At 34.8% G+C, this 16,469-nt stretch overlaps 1 protein-coding gene across 13 annotated transcripts in view; it reads right to left on the bottom strand.

Moving 5' to 3' along the window:
- The window catches only part of ppfibp2b (PPFIA binding protein 2b), a 306,312-nt gene that overhangs the window by 56,264 nt on the left and 233,579 nt on the right, over nucleotides 1-16,469 (bottom strand). For 9 of the 13 annotated variants that reach the window (XM_051922751.1, XM_051922758.1, XM_051922761.1 and 6 more), the window contains 6 exons: nucleotides 15,260-15,371; nucleotides 13,599-13,631; nucleotides 12,168-12,229; nucleotides 8,270-8,339; nucleotides 3,622-3,725; nucleotides 3,479-3,546 (listed from right to left, as the gene is read on the bottom strand). In XM_051922751.1, the coding sequence (XP_051778711.1) occupies nucleotides 3,479-3,546; nucleotides 3,622-3,725; nucleotides 8,270-8,339; nucleotides 12,168-12,229; nucleotides 13,599-13,631; nucleotides 15,260-15,371 (449 nt within the window). The remainder of the gene's footprint in view (nucleotides 1-3,478; nucleotides 3,547-3,621; nucleotides 3,726-8,269; nucleotides 8,340-12,167; nucleotides 12,230-13,598; nucleotides 13,632-15,259; nucleotides 15,372-16,469) is intronic. The other 4 variants (XM_051922762.1, XM_051922754.1, XM_051922757.1 and 1 more) reach the window with 1 other exon arrangement.

Genomic DNA, 16,469 nt, shown 5'->3' with positions numbered 1-16,469 from the left:
GAAGTTTAACAGACATACAAAACGTAATAATTTGCAAAAATGGTCAGGCTTACTTTAGAACCAGTTTTCATGCAAATTTAAAAACTGCTTCTGTGTGCAACTACTTTATCACAAGAGTAAATTTGTTTATTTATATTATTGCTTTAGGTAAGTGTTCATGTTTGAGATGTAACTTACTAAAGAAAATACATTTTGGAGAGTAATATCCAGGAATAAAAGTATTAATGCATAAAACATTTAGAGAATTTGAAAATAAAATCAAAAACAGCCTTATTTTAGTGTGCAACATTTTGACTATCCTTGATCACTGAAGCTGTCTTCTGCTTGTGAAGTTATGGGGTAACGTGAGACATGCTAAACTTGAAATTGAAAACAGTGCATCTTCTTCTTCTTTCGGCTGCTCCAGTTAGGGGTCGCCACAGCGGATCATCTTTTTCCATATCTTTCTGTCCTCTGCATTTTATTCTATTACACCCATCACCTGCATGTCCCCTCTCACCACATCCATAAACCTCCTCTTAGGACTTCCTCTGTTCCTCTTACCTGGTAGCTCTATCCTTAGCATCCTTCTCCCAATATACTCAAAATCTCTCCTCTGCACATGTCCAAACCACATGTCCAAACCAACGCAATCTCGCCTCTCTGACTTTGTCTCCCAACCGTCCAACTTGAGCTGACCCTCTAATGTACTCATTTCTAATCCTATCCATCCTCGTCACACCCAGGGCAAATCTTAGCATCTTTATTATGAGCTGGTATATTTTAAAACAATCTGCTTCAGATAATAAGGAAGTCTTACAACTATATTTAGTAAAAAGAATTACCAATAACCATGGTAGTGGTTATTTCCACTATTTCTACTATGTTTGAGTACATTGACAGACATTAAGAATGGTACAATAATGTACACTCAGGTACAATGAAGCATCTTACTATTTGATTGCATTTACTGCATTGCATTTTATAAAAATCAAAATTACAATTTTTTTTCTACAGCTTAAATATCAGAACTTTTGTAAGAAAGGTGGTGACTAAAATAGTGAGACGTCTAACAAGCTTCGTCTGACAGTGTATTTATCTAAAAATATTTTTCTTCCAATATATGTTACTCTTCTTCCACACATACACAAACACAGACAATACCATGAAAAACAATAACAAACCAGAAGTACACATAGCACTAGTAAACCCCTTTCTACCTTATTGCACCCAACTGCAAATGAATAGGTGCTCCATTATCTTGTAAAACACATAGGGAGGCACACCCTCTCCTTTTGGCAAAGGTCTTTTGGAATTCATTTTAATTTTACTGCCACATTTTTCCAACATCCAAGGATTTTATCATATAATCATGTGGGTAGACACCTTGTTTTTTGTTAACTTAAATCCTTATTAGCATTTCATAGATTGAGGATTGCAAAGGATAGCTGATATTCAATATAAAAATGTATATTTGTTTATGATTATCATTTATACTACATGTCACAGCTGTGTATAAAGGACAGGATATATATTTTGTATGCAATAGCTTTTGGTAGACTGCTTGCAATTTGGTTGGTTTTACTGCAGGTCATGAAATTTGTACTTGGGAAATTTCTTCTTCGTCTTCTTCTTCAAAAAAAACATATGGTTGAGGAAGTCTTAGAAAAGTTACAGAATGCTAGTGATAGGGAATATGAAGATCTTGTAACACATTTTTTACTTTAATGAGAACAGTATATTTTGCAAAGGATTCAATGCCATGCTTCATTTGTGAGTATTGCTTTAGTATAACTTTGAAGAATTGTGGTGTGCAGTTTCACATCATGGGTTCAGTTACCATATCTGGACACTGTCTGCTGCATGTTCTCCTTATGTTAGTTTTCTTAGTAGTGCTCTTCTAGTTTTAACATCTACACTGTATCCGTTTGAAGTTTTACTTGAGGACCCCCAAAACACCTCTGTTTTGATCGAATGTTACTGGTTGTGTGATCTTTCATGGGGGACCACTCTTTGATCGAATTAATCAGTATTGTGCCAAGCCATACAACCGCTTGCAGTTTAACACAGGGATCCCCCTCTCACCTTGATCGAATTCCACTAAATTACACGGAGGACTGCATTCTTAGATCAGATGTCACTGAATCTTAACATGCTGCTGCTTGGAGTTTCACGTGGGGAACTCCCATTCCCACCTCCCCCCCACCACTTCAATATATGTCATTGTTCCACTCCACTGTTTCTGAGTATGTCAGTTTTCAACTTGTAAACCAAAATTGTGCTGTTTTGATTGATTAGACACTGTGTGAATGGTTTAGGTGTATGTGTGTGCCCTGTCCAGGGTTGTTTTTTGCCCTCTCTCCATTACTGCCAGGAAAGGCACTTCCCCCAGGATTCGAAGAAGCTGATATGAAAATGTATGGTTTATTTAGTTTATTCCAGATGTGAGATGCAAGAAAAAAGCAACAACAACAAAATTAAAAAATAAATATATACACACTACTTTTCTCATTTAGTAACTGCAACAGTTGACAGGAGAACACAAGTGAACTGCAGTACAGGAACCACAATCTATTGTACAAAAATATCTAAAAATTCTGTCTCTAAAAAATAAAATGGCTGCAAGTACAATACTTGTTTTGGTGGATAGTTTAGGTACAAGAGAACAAAATGTTTCCAAAAACTTTGCATTGCTATTGGATATGCAATCTAATCTTGGTTCAGTGATAGCTGACAGATTGAATCACAAAAGAAAACTGATTCCAGGATTGTGCCTCACAAAATGTCTTGGCTATGTACTGTGAATCCAGTTTTTTGGAGAGAATTCCTAAAACCTGTATTTTTTTTGTTTTATGCAGTTGATATTTGTGTGAAACAAAGCTTTTTATTCATAGAAAGACTTTCTTTTCAAAACTTGAAGTGTTATATTCACTACTTTCTAATAATCTGAAGCTCCTTTATCACATAAGCAGGATAATAGACATTAATTTTTGGGTATGTAATTTAGGTGTGATAATGCCAAACACCCCTCAGGGTGTAAGAGGTTAAACTAAGAAAATTCAATAAAAAGATGTCAGTTATGCAGTGGTGAGAAAAATAATTATATATGATAACATTGTCAAGCCAGATAAATAAAATTCAAGACTGCTGGGAGGCTGTGGCCTTTCACAGAACTACTAGGTGTAAGACAGGTAAAAGTTCTGGATAGAATGCAATTCCACTGCAGGTCCAAGTCCCTCACACTCACACAGGGGCCAATTTAGAATCATCAACTAATCTAAACTGAACAGCTTTGGGGATACGGAGTAGTTAGCAGAATACCCATGAATACACCTGAACAGTATTTAAACCCAGCACACTACATCCATAAGGCGGCAGCACTACCCACTGCATATCCGTGCTGCTAATGAATATTTTACAATTAAACTAAATGAGTATGATTTATTAACAGCTAATCTGGTTAAAAAAACAATCAACAGCCATATTTCATGTTTCTTACCTGCTGTCCACCTCCTTTTCTACTGAAGAAGGAGAAACTAAAGATGGTGATGGTCCCCTAGGTGGCGTCTACAAAAAAGAAATTGTACATGTAAGTAATTGTCTACGCATCTTAAATTTCTTTTTTATAGTACTCATCCTTACCTCTGTTCTGATTATTTGTGGCTGAACTTTATATACTGGATTCCTTATTTTTCCAGTTCCATTGAGCTCTTCACTGCTGTCTGATGATATCTGCTCACAAATGCCTTGAAAGAAAACACACTACTTAGCAGTTCTTAAGTAAAGTGGTCATGAATTGAGGTCCCTCTGATGGCTTTCAAATAAACAGGTGTGCATGCTTATATACTGTAAACATCTGTCAAGTTTGTTCTGATGAGCAACTTGCTAAAAAATTATAAAAAATATCATATGCTTTATTATGGAAAAAACATTTGTTCAGTTCTGTGTTTTATCAGTGTGTCTATCTCCCAGGTAGAAAACAAGAGTGTAGGCTAAACACATACTCAATATTTGTATAAGCTTCCAACATACCTTGAAAGCAAAAAAAAACAATGTTTATATTTGAAAACATAATTATACAAAACTGCTGGAACATTTGTGCCCTCTGTCATTGAGCATTATTATAATCTTGTTAAGCATACAGTGTAACATTTTTTCAAGATGTTACTCCTGTCGGTCTAGAATAGTCTATAGTCTCATATTATTTATATATATATATATATATGCTCTGCGGTGGACTGCCGCCCTGGGTATGTCTCCTACCTTGCTCCCTGTGTTGGCTGGGATAGGCTCCAGCAGACCCCCATGACCCTGTAGTTAGGATATAGCAGGCTGGATAATGGATGGATGGATGGATGGATATATATATTATATATATATATATATATATACACACACACACACGTACTAGGGGGCTTTGCCCCCTGCTCGCTTCGCTCGCCAACCCACGTGTTTGATTTTCCGGATACACACTTAAGATTTTTTTTTCTTTGAATTGTTGCTATTTCATTAGTTTCACTTTTTTTTCAGAACTTCTGTAAAAACAGTATTTGTAATCTTGCGAGTCCCAGTATGCTGAATCTTTTTAATGAGGTCAGGACAGGTTTCTCTGTTTGGAATTTCAGCACAGACAAAACGATCTATATCATCAGCAGTCAATAATTTTTTTTTTACAAAGTAAAAAAGTAAGTAGAGTTCTGCATTGGACTCCTGTCTGTAAAGTCGTGCTATTTTCCTCTCACAGTTCCAAAGGTACATGGGGTTACCAAGGTGATACCCCAGCTTTTGTCTAGGTTTTTGTACAAGGGCTAGACAGAACATTTTTAACTCCTGGGGTAAATGTAGCTTTTTAAATAAGCAGACAGATAAATATATATACACTAACAAAGTAACCAATAAATGCATGCGCGGTATACTCCGTTTTTGAAATTCTCAAGTTTCTTTATTTGTCACATGCATAGTTATACAGGACAACGCGCAGTGAAATGCATCCTGATCCGCTTATCAAAAACTGTGCAAAGTTAGAAAAATATCTGTTAAATTAACAAAAAGTCACAGATTGAAAGATAACAGTATAGTAGAACATAATAAATAAGTAAAATTATGTGAATAAAGTAGAATTAAGTGTTAAGGTGCAATAGTGTAGTAATTATTGTGCAAAACCAAAGTTAGACTGGTGTATAGTTAAATGAGGCAGTTTGTTTGTTTGCGCTACTGCGATCTTTACTTTCTTTTTTTATATTTTCAAATTTTCCTACTTTCGTATCCTTTAACTTTCTCCACATGTGTATAGTGCCGTTTTTTTTTTTTTTTTTTAGCCTTTCTAATTTCACTGGTTTCATAGTCTCTAACCTGCTCTGCATGTGTTTAGCATCAACGTTTGTAAACGTCATTATGAAGTTCTACTTTGTCATTTTACTCATTGTCTTTTAATTCTGAGCCGTACAGTACAACACATAGAACAGAATAAATCCTCAATAGAATATAAAAATAAAAATTCTAGAAGTACGGAGTAGAATTTCACATTAGATGATATCACATAATATGATTTGGATTTGTTTTAAGTCCTGGAGACCTCATTCATCAAGCTGCCTTTCATTTTGCCATTCAACATCTGAAATAGTGCTAATCCGATGAAAGAACCCCTCATTCTCACGTCCCCATTCATCAGGGATGATTTTACCTTAGGAAGGCAATCTACAATTTAAAGAGATTGTTATTTTCTTGTGAATTGTTACATATACATTATTTTCACTTTTACTTTTCTGCTAAAATAATATTACCATTCTCAGCTACTTGTGATAATAAGTATTTAAGCTTACCATGTAGATAGGTAGACACAAACATAGAGTTTGACTTCTTGAGAACAAAGAAATAGTTAACTACCAGATAAACAAGGGTGGAAGTAAATGCAAAGTAGTGATCAATAAATAATATGCTGGATCTATTGGAGCATATTTTCCCATATAGGTAGTTAACTTTTTGAACAACCTTTGTGTTCAGACTGCCTTTATTTCCAGAGAGTGACTGAGTTATTATTAACATTTTCTTTTTTCAGATAGTATGTTGCTGAATACTCCTAATTAACACCTTCCATTTAAAGATGTGCTGCAGGTAATGAATGAATATTACAAGATGTTTTGGTAACAGGTAAATGTAAGTACACACAGTCTATTGTGATATCTTAAACTACATTGCTATCATGTCATCTATTGTCCAACTGGTAGATTCGTAACCCACCTACCATAATACAATGAAAGAACAAAGTCCTATTTCACTAAAATTGCAAGAAATCAGATTCACTTTACAAAAACCAGGGAAACATTTATTGATGTTCCCCTTGGTTAATTGAATATGTTGAACCATTCCTAACCTTTTAGATAATTCAAGTTCAAACTGAGTGATATCTTCAATGAAATATTTAGTATGTCTTGTCTTTCTTTCTTTGTTTTCCAGCTAGAAGGAAGGAGGAAATCTAATCCATTTTGAATAAGATTTAATATCAAATACAGTACCTTATTCACATACAATTTACTTATTGATATGTATTCTTTAAAGACATTGACAATAAAAATATATTTAAAAAGTAAACCTGTGTAGAAGCATTTCCTGAGAATACAAGTACACATCTTGACATATGCCAAATCATTTTACTATGCATGTCTTTACAGTGTGAGTGCTTTATCAGATTTGTTTCATTTTTTAAATTCTAGTTACAAAAGATGAAAAAAAAAAAAGAAAAAAAAAAAAGAAATTAACTTTCCATGACTCTTAGGCAAGTAAGTAGCTGATAAAGTGACTATTTTCCTTTAAGAGAAATGACTCAAGGGAATGATTTTCAATTGAGGAAATCTATAAATTAAGAAACTTGAGGACTACAGAGTCACACAGCTTTACATTTTCTCCTTCACGTGTCTGGCAGACAGCTTCGGGTTTAACACAGACACTCTGGATTTCAACCTTGGGCACCTGTCATTTAAAGTGGCATTTTAGTGACAATATCCAATGCCAGCTGAGGTCGAGCAAAGGCCATTATTTAAGGCAGCTCTAGGCAATTTATAGAGACCATTGACACTAATTAAATGATGTGGACTATGGATTTAAAAAGCCTATGAGTCTGGAGCCAGGAGGGTAACAGAATGAAGGGGAAGAAAAATTCTTCAAAGAGCAAAATGACAGCTCACTCCCAGTGACAAGATATCACAATACATTTGACAGCTGAGAGGGACTAGTAAGGCCTTTACTTTACTTGAAATGTTTTTTGTTATACTGTGTCTTAATAATATAATAATATATTACATATTTGCCATCCCAATAACATCTGCCCTGTTTTTACAGTTCATTCTATTACTGAACTTGAAATTTTTTAGTTGTTAAATTAGACAATACCATTACTAACCAAGAAGACAAAAAGGCATGACCTCTCTGTGTAAATTCCATCATTACATTAATCATAATTTTAGTTAGTACCTTTTGTTCCAAGCACTTATCCATATTACTAACCGAGAATGGTAAACTGGATGGCATGGACGCAGGTACACGGTGATGGGACCATGAGACGTACTGCGCACGTCTCATAAACCGCACGTGAAGTCGTATCCACTGCGAACGAAAGAGTCACGGCCCAAAAATGAAAGAGCTCAACTGACATGAATGAGAAATGCAGCAACAACGCGCCCATAGCTAACGACTAATGCCACAGCCACACAAAAAAGAGGATTCTGCGCTGCAGCCCAGATTCAAACGGAAGAGGCTACGGCGGCCCCACAGGTCCACAATGATAGTATGGAGAGCGCAGGCGTCACCGCCATATTGTGAGTGGCACTCCTGCAGAGTGAAGTTAGGAATAATGTGCTGCTTGGGATTGTACAAACCGCTGAACGCTTTACACCGAATTCAAACACAATACAGCTCAACGATACAGACACGAGCCCACCTGGATAAGATCAATGAACGCAGGTGCCTACAACACGCGTCTGAAACTGCGGAAGCAAAGCAGGCACGGGTTCAAAACGAACGAGCTCGACTGACGGATATACAAACACGAGCCCGCCTGGATAAAATCAATGAATGCAGGCGCCTACAACATGCGTCTGAAATGCCGCGGGCAAAGCGGGCACGGCTCCAAGACGAATGAGCTCAACTAATGTATTTCAGAATACCCAACGCTGGGGGTAGGCGAGTGAAGTGAGCAGGGGGCAGAGCCCCCCTTGTTTAAACTATGAAACAAAGTGACATTGTATTACTGTTAGCTTCACTATAGTATACAAAAAAAGATAAGAAAAATTACCTGATGTTTGACCATCTTTCATCTTTCTATATTGATTTAGTAGTAATGTGAGTTCTTCAATTCGACGGTCCTATAAGGCAATGCAAAGTCAGAATAAGCTTTAAAAAACCTAAAACTTCAGACATTATTACAAAATGATCAGGCATTTGGAATGCATAGTCTATATGTGGGTCATTTTAGAGCACTCCATCTCAGGAAAAACATTTCCGGTTATTACTGGTTAATGTCTAAAATCTTAAGAAATATCTGTATATTCTTCCTTATTGAACTGCTTGCTTCATCTGTTTAGGATTTGCTGGCTGTCACATCACATCATTCCAATTTCAACTGAAATCAGGACTTTGATTTTTCACTTTCTTTGTATTGTTGAATTCTGTGGTAGATTTGCTAGAATGTTTAGTAGTACTAGGGTGTTGTACCGTGTTAGCAATTATGAATGTAGTGAAAAGTCAAGCAAAATGACACATTTTATTGGCTAACTAAAAAGATTACAATATGCAAGCTTTTGAGGCAACTCAGGCCCCTTCTTCAGGCAAGTAATTTTGCCTGAAGAAGGGGCCTGAGTTGCCTCGAAAGCTTGCATATTGTAATTGTTATCCAATAAAAGGTGTCATTTTGCTTGACTTTTCACTGGAACGTTTAGGAAAGTCACCCCTGAAGAATCATCCTATCACTTTATTGTTACTTTTCATTTATATCCTTTTCAATGATGACAAGTATTAAAGGCCAGAAAATAAAATCTTAACCATGGCACCGCCACTACCATACTAAACAGAGGAAATATTATTTTGATACTAGATATTGTTAGATATCTAGAATCTAGATCTAAATATCTATATATCAAGAAAAACATGACTTTGGCATCTTGAGAGGCTTAGTTATTCATTAGATGAGCTAGTTTTGATTAAAACACAATTCATGTTTATCTACAGTTGTTTCTGCTGCACTGTAAGCACAAAAAACATCATGTTAAAATGTAACTTCTGAAAAATACAATAGGGCTTACTAAACTTCCAAACACCTCCACACAGTAAAAGCTGTAGCTCTCGTAAATCTGTAAATCAAAGACAATCCTCCATTCATCTTCTCAACCTGCTTAATTCAGGGCCAGGGGAAGTTAAAGTCCACCTTAGCAACCATGGATGGGAAGCCAGTCCACTACAGGGCACACACCTATACTCATGACTTTAAGTTTATATATACTGTATAAATACAGTTGCAATTGGAAATATTCAACCCCCTCACCTCAAAAGACATTATAGTAATGTGAATCGAGGGTAAGAGAAATACAAAACAAAAAGCCTTATTAAACAACAAAAAATATTTTATGATATGTTATGGGTAAAGTCCGAAAAGTGGATAAGCCAAGTATTACTTACGTAAATCTCGCATTATCCAAGAGACTTGGTTAAAGCTGAATAAAATATGACTTTCTAAATTTACCCGGGTTTACCTTTTGGATAATGTGAGCTTTACCCGAGTAATTCTAGGTTAATCCAATTTCTGGTTTTACTCATAACAGATACATATTTGAGTCATACCGAAAACATAAACTGACTTAACTTTGAGTTCAAATGAAAAATGTACAGTATACATTTTTTTAAACAAATGTTCATGTACACTATTATTCAACTGCGACTTCAATATTTTGTGGAGCATCCATTAGCCTTTATAACTGTGAAAAGCATTTTCGATAAGTGCTGACAAGTTTCTTGCAACTCTTTACTGGAATCTTTGCCCATTCTTCACATGCCAAAACCTCCACCTTAGTGATGTTTGATAGTTTTTGGACTGCAACTGCCTTTTTTAAATCCCACCAAAGATTTTCTATGGCATTTAAATCCAGGGACTGAGAAGACTGTCCTCTTTATTTTATACCACAGTTTTTCAGCTGGTTTCAAATCTAAAGACTGATATTGTACAACTTTAATTTTGTGCTGTTATAACCATTTCAGTGTGAATTCTGATGTGTGTTTGGAGTCAATATCTTGTTGAACGATCTATGCACTGTCGAGTTTAAACCTTCTGGCAGAGGCAGTCAGGATTTAGGTTAAACATTCCTGGTACCTGGTGTAATTCATTCTTCTATTAATTGTCACAAGAGCCCCTGGAAAGCAAAATAGCACCAAGCATCAATGAATGAGTACAAGGTGCTTTTCTTTGTATGTAGTCACCCGTTTTGCGCCAGCCATGACCATCTCATCTGACCACAATACACAATTCCATTTTTAGGTCCAATAATGCTTGGCAAACTTCAAGCAATACATTGTATGGTTTGTTCTTAAGAAGGGCATCTTTTGTGGGGAAGCTTCTTGTCATGATGGCATCTAAATATTTTTATTTTGAAATATAATAACCCCCAATATTCAACCAAACTGTACAGTTGAGAAAATGTGATTGTTTTTTTCTTTTCCTCTCTTACCTTCCTTCTCAATGTACATGGGGCAGTAACTCATACATAATTGTCTCTGCAAACTTTCAACTGTTTCATATTTCTGAACCTTTTGTTTTAAATTATGGTCCTGATAGTGCTTAATAGTCTTTCCAGCTGCCTATGAATGTTTTTTATAAGCACTGCCTGATTTGTGAAGGCCAACAACCTTTAGTCTCATCTGAGTTGAAAGCTCTTTGGATTTAATGTATGACAAAAACATTTTACATGTGTGTGTATTATATTTATACCCTAAGTAAACTGGAAATTGTCGTAGATAAAGGATGTTCTGAACAAGACAGGTAATAAACAGTAAGATTTTGTGTTCCAAATAACGATACATTATTTACCCTCTACAGATCCCGGTACCTCACTCCCAAACAAGGCTTGAACTGGTAGAGCTTTTTGCCATTTCTGTGGCAGTGGGGAGGATGGGATAGTTGGCTGCTTGTGCTTATCGACACATTTACAACATAAAAGACGCTGACGGAGAGGTGCGAATGAATTTAAGGTGGGACGGGTTTACGAGTTTTTCGTAAGCTTTGGTAATTCTAGTGTTAATCAAGAATCCACATTTATTTGGTTTTACTTCAGGAATTCTTTAGGGGTGCCAATAATTGTACCCCACATGTTCCTGACAGAATACACTATTCTCAAAAATAAAACTATTTTATTGCAGGAACAATTTTTATTACATAAGCGGTAAGTGATTTTTATAAACATTATGAGGAATATTTGAATCATTATACCTAGTGTTTATTTTATGTGTGTTTTTACCCATTTTCTTTAGCGATACAAATAATACTATATTTGACTATATGGGTAATTCATGCACTACAAAGCTCTACAGGAATCATTTGATCTAAATCCTACTTGTAAGTATAGGTTTGGATCAGTCTGATCCCTTGCAGTGCAAGTTCTTGACTGAATTTGTCTCTAGTATACCATATAAACTGTCAGAGGTTACTACTTACCGGTATATACAGTATACAGACTGGTATACTATGCAGAGCTGACCCTGGGCTTTTTCCATGCTAGGCTTCAGCGCCCTAAAAGCTTGTCATGGAATAAGTTGGTTTACAAATGAGTGTATCTACTGAAGGATAATGTTTGTGGAGGTCATATACTGGTATGTTGTGGACTGAACTAGGTAATATTTTGGGTAACCAGCCTAAGCTGAATACTTTTATTTTGCCTTTTCAGTGCTTTGTTTTGTGTTCTATTGAAGATGAATGGTTTACACTACATGCTTAACAGTCCACAGATGTTGTTGAACATGTTGATGTGTAGACCTAACTGTTCTGTTTTGTTAGCATTTAATGTTTTAATATTTAACATCAACCTACTTTAAATATGCCTCAACTTTGTATACATTATTACAGTATTCTGTTTTTATCCATTCTTCTTTTATTAGTCAAATGTAAAGCATTAAACAAGACAGTGACTTCTAGCTGCTAATTACTCTACCTTTTCCTCATTAGCGGTCAGCAAAGTTTCCATTCCAATTTTCAGTCGTTGCAATTCTTGATCTAAAAGAAATTATGGATATTTTACATGGTGAAAGAAAAACACTGAATTTCATCTTCATGCACTAACAAGTTTAAAAAAATGTACATTGAAACACATAGGTTCATGCATGTTGTTATAATGCAATATTATTATTAGAATATATAGGTAATGTTTTAAAAATGCAGTGTAAATTGTTCATAGTAAAAAGGCAAAACTTACAAATTCAAAAAGGTTAGATAGTAGCAACAAACATTAACAACAAATGTAAAATAGAAACATGCTCATGCAGACAGTTACTTTAGGCAGATATCAGGGATAATAATGTCTTTAAGATCTGAAAGCTAACAACTGATGCATAGTGTTGCTACATTTGTAGTCATTATTTCTCTTTGTGGACAACACCTGCAACCCCATGTTTTAACCCATGACAACTGTTTATAATCTTGGCACATTTTTAAGCTTTAGAAAGTTTGTCACCTGTTACAACCCCTAACTTCTCATACTATCATTCAGTGGCTCGTATTACAGCAGTTGTCAGATGGAGCTCAGTCACTTAAACCTGTGTTACTCTAGCAGATCAAAAGAAAGCAAATGTTTGTGGGAAATAAACTTTATGGGAAAAAAATAGAGTAATATGTGGAAGAAGCTGTGTATATTGCAGTAAATCCTCTTGTCACATATTTATAAAATAGATGAAGTTGCTGTATATGAGCAATTGTGCAACTTAAAAAGCCTCTTTACATGTATATAGCTGTTAGGGACCAGAAATAAAGAGACTTAGAAATAACTAGCTGATGTAAAATAAAATGTGAACTCAGAGAGTTTAGTTAGACGAGATCTCACTGATGAACTGTTTTAAAAAATGCCAAGGGAATCTATGCTTAAAGAAAGATAATATTCTGATACATCATCTGTGGTTTTAGTCTTTTTGGTCAATTTCCATGTGGTCCCCTTTTTCTTCTGGATTCCCACAGTTTAGCAAGTTAGTCTAATAAAATTCTTAAACTCAACAGGGAAACATTATCATGGTCACTTTCACTAGCAAAGGCCATGTTGGTAGAATGCTGTTACAAATAGCACAAAAGTGATTTTCCTCAATATATAATTTTAACTGCTTCTTTCAAGTGATTAAAGTGTAATCTCTCCATGCTATCTCAAATTGATATCTATGTCTTTGCATTCCCCTTCACCCTTACAGACTTCAGTATTTCAGAGGCACACCCATCTGTTTGCTTCAAGCAGAGAAAATAAATAAGGCAGACATAGCAGCGTGCTGAAATTGAATAGACACTGCAGTAGTAAAGGGCTTGGCATTTAAGGCAGTGGGTGAAAATGAGTCACTGACAGATAAGGTCCACATTAGAGCCAAAAGAAAGTCTAATGGCTTACGTTTTTCTTTCAGCCTTCTCCTATAAACCTCCTCTACGGATTGTGGTGTTGTAGAGAAAAAAAGGAAGTAGAAAAAGTGAATATTAGAACCATTTTTGGATACAAAATAAATACAAAACAATATTATGATGCCTTTTACATTTTAATCCTACCTTCTGTATTATTTCTGTTTTGATGCTCTCCTTATTTCACTTTAAAGGCTCATTTAAGTGTTTTATTACTCTTTTCATTAACCAAATGAATGGCCTGATGCAAGGAAATTTCCCTTTTACACCTCTACCAGTCTGACCAAACCTTGAGGAGTTAGATAAACATTTCCTTGAATCTTTCAGCCTGCATTTCTTTAGCAAATGAAGGCAGCTTTTACTACAGAGGAAAATAGCTACTGAAATAAGACTGAAGAAATTCATGAGTATTGATCTTGTATAGCATTTAATTTCATAAAAAGGAAAGCTGAATAGTGTGACTGTTGCCTTTCATAAAACATCCTTGAATACACAGTGCTGCAATTTTAACAGTCTAAAGTTAGCCAGGAAGAAAGGTTAAATGAACTTAAGAAAACGTTTTAGATACAAGGTTTTGTTATAATGCTCTGGTGCATTAAGGTTTAGAAAAATCAGCCTATGCATTCAGTAGAGTTTCCAATTTTACAAACTGTCAACAATAGTTTTATTTTCTGTAAGGAATCCAATAGACTTAGAATAGTGAATAATGAATTACTTGTTTAATCACTGGAGCATCTCAGAGACTGAGACACATTTTATGGTGACAGTGATAGAGATTAAGATTTTACTGATTTTCATTTTCACTCTTGTGAAATCAGAGGATAATGTCATTAGGATTACATGTGACTTTCAAGTCTCACACAAAATAGGTAATGTAATTATTAACAGAATTTCAACTCTAGCTGAAAAACTATAATGTCCATAACTTTTCAGGCAATTTAATGTGGTGGATGCGTTATTATTACCAAATGCTGTAAGGTGACACTTTAGCCCAACAGATCATGTTAGAATCCAGTAATTAATAATTATATTAACAACAAGAATCATGTCAAAGTTTTCAGGGACCTGCTCCACTATACAATGTTAGGTGAGTTGCTCTGTGTACTAAGGTCTGTGAAAAATGTGCATTCTTTAGAATAAAATTGACTCTACTCGTGTCCGTAATGCCCCTGTGTTAATTTTGCACTGTGTCCATACATATACTAGAGCCTAACCCAACAGCATAAGAGATAAGGCAATTAATTATATGAATTAGATTCAACATAACTTCATTAAAGGCACATATTTTTAAAGAAGCATCTGACTTCATTTTCTTTTTTTGGTTCAAAAATAAAAATGAAAGCAACACTCTTCCCCAAAAATCTCTTAAAAATGTGTTTTGATTTTGTATTCTTATTTAATGAAGTGACAACCTATTAGACAACATATGTATTTTTATGAAGTAAAGATCCAGAAAAAAAGACAAACCTACTGTTATCTTTACTTCCAATAACTTTTAATGCCTTTAATGTTACTAAGCAAGGATAAGGAACGTGCAGGTACATGTACGCAATCATTTTATTAGTAATCCTCAAATGTTAAAGAAATGTCTTTTGGTTCCTTTGCAATCTAAAGTCATTAAAAAGATTTTTTCCCTTTAAATCAATCTTGCATTACCTCTCTCTGTACTGTCACATTGTGTAGGGACTCTGAGTGCCATCTGATTTCGCAGACTTTCAATTTCAGCATCTTTTGTTTCTAACTGCTGCTGAAGATTCATTATTTCAGCCTGTAAGATAAATATACCCGATACGTCACTTATTGTTTTGATTGTTATTTCCAATGACATCATACACATAAAAGCTTTTGAGAGAGAAAAGTGCATGCACTATTACTTTTAAAATACCATCTCTTATCAAAGTAAAAGTAACAGTTGAGGCTGTAAAACAAAATTCAAGGGAATATGGATACACACACTAAATAAATAAGATGGTAGCTCATTAACAATGAGGTGTTCTAAAATTATGCATGTGATCATTAATTAGAATGTGCATATACAAAATGTCATAAATATATTACATTTTAAGAAATAACTTGATAAATCCCACCTTCTCTTAAAACATGTGAAAGAAAGAAAGAAAGAAAGAAAGACAACAAATAGTTTTAAGCAGAATATGCAAGGAGTGAACAAGGTTAAAGGTAAAATATTGCACAACAGGAAACAGAGGTTTACGTGTAGGAGGAGGAAACATTTCTAAAAAGAAAAAAAGGTAAAGAGAGGTGACGCAACACAACAAAAATAACAATAATCAATACAAGCATAATAAAACAAAGATGAAAGCAATAATGGGGATATATATATATTTTTTAATTGGCTGTATAAAAATGGATTGAAGAATAGAATAAACTTTACATAATGGAGCGGTAGTGAAGAATATCAGAAACATCAAAAGGAAAACATCATCATCACAAACACAAAGAGATGAAAACTGAAAGATAGAAAGATGTTAAAAAGATCAGTTAAAACACTAGAAAAAAAAAAAGAGGAATTTGAGTCATTAGAGAAACATGGAACAGTAAGATGCAATATGTGTTATTTAAACATAAAAAAAGATAAAATAGCAATTTGACTGAAAAAATTCAAAGTATATTAAAGGATATAAATTCACAAGAAAAAATAACAAATAATAGGAGGAATCCATTGATTACATGGTAAATTTTCTAAGACAATGGGCATCTGCTATAGTGCTGTCAGTTAATCTATATATATATAAAAGCCAAATACCACTGACTCACTTATCACAAAATCTCCCGAACCATGAGGACTTGGGACTTGAAATTTGAAATGTAGGTTACCCTTGGCCCATAGGTGCTTCTTTAAGAAACG

This window comes from Erpetoichthys calabaricus, chromosome 2 (assembly GCF_900747795.2).
Source record: "Erpetoichthys calabaricus chromosome 2, fErpCal1.3, whole genome shotgun sequence".
In the NCBI taxonomy this organism is placed as follows: domain Eukaryota; kingdom Metazoa; phylum Chordata; class Cladistia; order Polypteriformes; family Polypteridae; genus Erpetoichthys; species Erpetoichthys calabaricus.
The sequence above is the reverse complement of the archived record's forward strand: the minus strand, read 5'-3'. Positions and strand labels throughout refer to the sequence as shown.